Here is a 6000-nt window from a genome sequence, read left to right on the forward strand (position 1 = left end):
ATCCAGGGTGACCATATTTAGACAGACGAAATACGGGACACTTCGAGATCAGATGTGAAATTTTATCTTTTATGGCTTTGCTGTCCATATTATTAAATAAAACAACGATTAATAAGATTGAAATATGTGGTCTATCAATTATTAAATAAAGGAACAGTTATGATAATCGTTAAATATCTTTCTTCATAATCAATTTATTTGTTCAAATCTTTTTTGTTTACTATAACTCATAATCAGTGGTAGAGGTAAAGTCCGATGGGGTTAAACTGAATCGTAGGCATGGTAGCCCCCCCCCCCCCCCCTCATAAAAAAAAACAATAGAGCGCTTTTTCTCATAGAGGGAACAGGGGTAAGTATGATACTGCCTTTCGTTTGATGACAGATAAGACAATGAGTTTAAATGAGTCAGAAAATTCTCATTGTATCAATTTTTCCATCTCATGATGCAGTAGATACATATATAGGCCATATAATGCGCCAAGGCCAAGATTTGTTCAGGGCTTTGTAGATAAATAAAAGCGAGGGACCTTAGCGACCAAGAAAGGACTCTTGCCATGAAAAGAGGTACCTGTTGATTTCACTTGTTAAAAAAGTAAACATACATTTCCATGCCCTCCTCCCGATTATGAATTCAATATTGGGCCTGCTCCCCTGCATCCGCGCCTGCCGAAGACAAACACATTGTTTAAAAGCAGGGGCGTAACAGGGGTTGATGGCCTCGGGTGGGGAAGAGTAAACAAACTCCCGGTCATATCATGATTTTCCATGATAATGTACGCGAGCGTTGGCGCGAGATGAGTAAAAAAAAAAAGAATCAAGGGGCACAGCATGGCGTCTGTGGAAAAAGTATATCTCAGTAAAATTCCCGAGGGAGCAAAGCGAGCGAGATTTTTGTTATCTTTTCTTTAAAGTCTACTTAGTGATAGATTTTGACATGATATTTAGAAAAACAATTAGATTATATTTTACACTTTTCCGGTTCTTTTCTCTTTCTATCTTTTGTTCTGGGTTGTAGATCTTTATGGGCCATGACCCCAAACCCTTCATTCCATTGGTATGAAAGTTCCATGTTAGTGGAGTCCTGGGGCGGAGCCCACGAAAGCTCTCGAGAATCAGCTCTTCTTTTTTGCTAAGAGTTCGTAAAGATGGCCGCCATTTTCATTCAAATTTCGGGTACTATATTTTACAAAACACATTATTCATACGCAGTGACACAATAAACCAGACATTTTAGTGGGGGCACAAGCGAGTGAAGTGAGCGAGAAAAATTTGGCCTTCTGAAAATAAAGTCGTACTTATATAATTAAAGGGGCATTTCTAGCTATTGGCTACATTGAAATCAATAATTAAACTTCATACAAATTTGCCCTTCCATTATTCTAATTATTTATTTTTCTTTCTCGGCAGCCAGGTCTTGTTCTTAATTTTTATTTAACATTTGTTTCTCATTTTTTTTCAGCTAAATTTCCCCTAGCATTTTTAATTCATTCCACTCTACCTCATTCCCCTATTTTTTCCTCTTTTCTGTCTCTTGCTTGCCATAAAGTCACATAATAATTAATCTCTCAATTTGTTTTCCCTTTATCATTTATTAGTATTTTGGGATGATTTATTTGTTATTTTCCCTCTTTCCTTCTGCTTCCGTTTTGCCATCCTCCTCGTAAGTTCTTTTTCCCATCCTATTCCTTTTCCTCTTTCTCTTTATTTTTTTTTCTTTCCCTTCCTTTCTTTCTTTCTCCTTTCCCCCTTTTTCACTTTTTAAAATAAAATTTTCCTGTGAATTCCATCGGGGGGGGGGGGAGACTGCCCCCTCGTCTGTAACGCCACTGCTTAAAAAGATCAGATGAAAGAGCTTGAACAAAAATACCGAGTCAAAACATATTTCATATCTTATCTGAATACAGCTGTGACATTATGCGTTGCGACATGTGACGTTATGCGTTAAAAAAGTTACGACATTTATGAGTTGGACGCACTTGGCATAATGTCGCAATCTGAGACATTATGCATTATGCGATATTATCGGTTGTCAAAGGCCCCAATGCTGCACTTAAGGATGCAGAGAAGATGTAAAACGGGAAAGAATCTTGCCATCCGCTGGAAAGCGTTATGCATCCGCTGTGTGTTCTTTGCATACATGTTTCATACTATATGTATCGAATATCCGTCCAATGTGATTTCATTGTTCGCCCATTGTTCCATTGTCTGGAGCGGATGAAAGCGAATGGAGCAACTCGAAATTTTGTTTGTCCGCTGTATTCATTATGAGTACGTTTTGTGTCCGTCGGCCAGTGGGACCATGCCTTAACATGGCAAGTGGGTTTACACACTGCTACGGCTAGTTCGACAGTGGAAGTATGCTATACAATGTGAAACGTACCCTCAAAAGTACTACCCTCAGTCGTAATCGTTAGGCCTAATGCATGACGTCATATTGTCAAAGCGCCCTCCCTCAGAGGATACAGGAATACACATAAACGGAGTTGTCACAGATGCGCTGGCGGCAAATCACCAACAGTGGATCACTAATGCATGCAAGGCAATGGATTCAGCCTCTAAGATAGCGGTGCGTTGGCGTCAGTGCATGGTGGTCAATTTAAACCTTTATCATAAAGTACCGAAGCAATAGTGATATCATACTGAGTGACGGCGGCAGGGTATTTCAATCCAGAGGGGGAAGGTAGGCCACTAATTAAGTCATGTTCGTATTTGATGAACAGGGGGACTATATTGTTACACTGGAATTGCTGAGTTCCCGTATTCTTACATTTCCTCTTTATATTTTATATTTATACACTTTTCCACCTTTTATTTTAATTTAATTACGTGAAAATCACAATGGCGGTAGATAGCCCTAGTCTACAAATATAGACCGTAAATGTGCAGTGTGTGTACCTCAGCTGATACGTTTTGCAGACTATGGGGAAACTCTCTATAACGCACCAGCATGAACAATTTCTTTTGAAAATGCAAGTAAAATCACAGAGCTGAGAGGCTTTTGTCAAAATGTGGTCAATCCGGATAGCATCGGAATCTCTTGACCCCTGGACAACGACATATTTACAATTGTTCGTCCGGTGCAATTTTTCGGATATGGTCAGTCCCAGTACACCAACTTTTGAAGAAAGCCTCTCAGACATCCATTGTGATTTTAATTGCATTTTTAAAGGAATCGATGCGTCGGAGATTTTACGGTATTACCCATGGTAAATGCGAAAACTACGATTTGTTGGTTTGTGGGTGGCGGGTCAACTGTACCTGCAATGTCCTGACGATTGCATCGTTCTGCTGCTTGCCTCAGTCTGCACCTGACTTCATAATTACTGCATTTTTGCTCCTGTACCCATTCCTCAAGCATAACGTCTGTTTTGAACACCGCTTTGAGGTCTTCAGCATTTCTTTTGGCAATGGAGTCCGCTGAAATTCTCTTGGCTTTTGCAAGATTCTGGTAGTGTTGTTTGGTGATACTCAGAGCAAACTCCTTGATGACCTCATTGTCCAATTCCCTCTTGTACTCATCTTCAACTGTGCATTTGAATAGAAAAACGCACATGAATCTGTTATAGTTTAATATTACAAGAACTGGCCATTATATAACAGTACATAATAATTAAGTTTATCATTTGCCCCGAAACATCCCTATCTTTTCACTTTGATAAAGACAGATTTGAATACAACCTTTCAAGGGATTTCTAAAGGGGTTAAATGTTTGAAAACGATAGTTTGCAAGTAATTCAAATGCATCCAAAATCACTGCAATGTAATTTTGGTTTTGCTATTCTATTAAGATTCCAACAATAAATCCATTTTATAGCGCCAATGCCGATACTCATTGAACAACACCCCCATTACAACAGCGGCTGGTGTAAAATTAAACATACTTAGGAAGAAAGTTTTGGCCAGTTGAATATAGACTTCCTTATCAGGTCCATGTGCGCCCTTTCCTGCTCTTTCTAACGCTAGGCAAAGTTGAATCATTTGGTTTGGTGACGATCTTTCTACTCCCAGTTCTACCTCTTCGGACTGTGCAGAAAACATTGGCAGTTGATCATTCTTGTTATCACCATGCCGATATTTAGGTTGTTTATGGCAGCAGCAAATCCCTCTGGGAGTTGGTTGTCTTGTAAGTATAATCAAAATTAGTAAATGAATAGTAAAGATACCTCGAATCAAATAGTCGTATGGATGCAAAAATTCGCAATTTATCTTTTAAACTCTAACACTTTATACATTACGAAAGTCCTGTCAATCTATGGAATGTTTATTTTGTTGGAAATTTTGCTGCAAAGAAATCAAAGTTTTGAGCACTGTGGTGTGACAAAAACTGTGTCCATGATGCCCCACGTACAAACTATACATGTAACCACGCGATTATCATGATTATAGTTCTTACCTCATCTGTACTCTTTCCCCTTTTTTGTGATCCTCCTTAGGTTCCTGGTATCCAGGTTTCGTTGTCATTGAATGTTCCTTCCATGCCTTCATTAACTGCAGGTCATTCTTGATTTCGGCGTTTCTTGGTTTACCATGATCGCAGGAATCACCTTTGCAGTTTGGGATTCCTTCATGGTGAGGGTACAATGCTCGCAGAATGGGCTTGACTCCCTCCCTGCAACCGTGGACGTGCCAGCAAATGTGTTCGAGATCATCAAGAGAGATTTCCTTTGACGTACGATCACGGACATCTGAAACAGAAAGCGAAACACTCGGGGACGTTTGCTGCACCAGAACATTCTGATCAAGAGTTTGAGGTGGCCGGACCGTAGTTTAAGTTACGATAGTTCGGCCCCTTAGTAAAGCTTTGCCTAACCAGAATGATCCGGTGCAATGGTCCATTAAGATTATTGAATTACTGTCGCCAAACAGCACAATCACAAAATGAGTACGTATCTTATACTTTTTAAATAAGTTATCCTTTTGTTTGTTGGTTTTCACACTCGCGTAGTTTTGCAACACGACGCAGAAGTTGTTTTTTTAAACGCACCAATGGCTTTGAAAATACCCGTCAAACCACAATGAACAGATCAGATGCCATGGTCGAAAGTTGGATGACCGGGAGACCGCATCGTTGTATGATTCGAACCGAACGTTATATTGCAAATATGTCGTTTATCTATAGAGTCCACGACGGCACTGCTGTTTTGATTCACCGATTTATAAGGGGTTTTTGACCAAGACTCTCTTCGTTATTTAAAACATCTGTGCAGTGATTAAGAAAATTCCGTCTTACATATAAATTGACACGAATCAACCAATTTTAAACATGGAACAAGTAAAAATTAGTTTTGCAGCCGCTAAACACGGTCCAGTGCATATGTTAATATGATTTAGGGCCTTTTCATCATTGTATTGATGATTGCAATTCGTCCTCAAAATCATCGGACCTTTCATACGCTCACTCGAAAACTGTGATTTGAATTCGAATTCCCGAACGAAAGCGGTATGTGTCCTTGGCGACTTGTCAATCAAAGCGCTGCATCGATACGATGAGTCTATGGCGATTGTTTTATCGACGGAAGTGCTTGAAAGGACACGTAAGCTCCGCCTCCAAAACAAATCTTTCAAAAAAAGAATTTATTAAAAATTAAAACACGAGAGCAATTCATTAACATAAATATCATGGAGCGAACATGTTTACATCTGTACATGCGTACTATTATCTAATGATAAAACAATATTATGACGTTTTTGACTGAGAACCCTTTCAATTTCACAATAGCCTTACAGTACGATTCTTAAAAGAGCTTAAACAAATTCATTCACCCTTAGAATGTGTCGAAAAATAAAATATTTAGCGTAAAGAATATAACGGTTTACAGTAGAGTATTGAGCGTCAGGGCAACCAAACAAACATAAATTCTTATTCATATACACGTCATTGTTCAAATAAGAGGTTTGGAAGTTTTGAATTAATTGTTGAGTTACAGGGCAGCCCCAAAACAGATGTGAAATACTTTCAACAGAGGAAGAACAAAATGTACATAAATTAGATTCAGAAAA

General features: G+C 38.9%; 1 protein-coding gene across 1 annotated transcript in view; it reads right to left on the reverse strand.

Annotated features, from left to right (window-relative positions):
- Nucleotides 1-4116, reverse strand: part of LOC121419543 — a 65668-nt gene extending 61552 nt beyond the window's left edge. Inside the window, exons 1-2 of the mRNA XM_041613999.1 lie at nucleotides 3882-4116; nucleotides 3259-3525 (exon numbers count right to left, since the gene is read on the reverse strand). Of these exons, the coding sequence (XP_041469933.1) occupies nucleotides 3259-3525; nucleotides 3882-4038 (424 nt within the window). The 5' untranslated portion in view covers nucleotides 4039-4116. The remainder of the gene's footprint in view (nucleotides 1-3258; nucleotides 3526-3881) is intronic.
- Nucleotides 4117-6000: the final 1884 nt, after the last annotated feature.

This window comes from Lytechinus variegatus, chromosome 8, assembly GCF_018143015.1.
Source record: "Lytechinus variegatus isolate NC3 chromosome 8, Lvar_3.0, whole genome shotgun sequence".
Lineage (NCBI taxonomy): Eukaryota > Metazoa > Echinodermata > Echinoidea > Temnopleuroida > Toxopneustidae > Lytechinus > Lytechinus variegatus.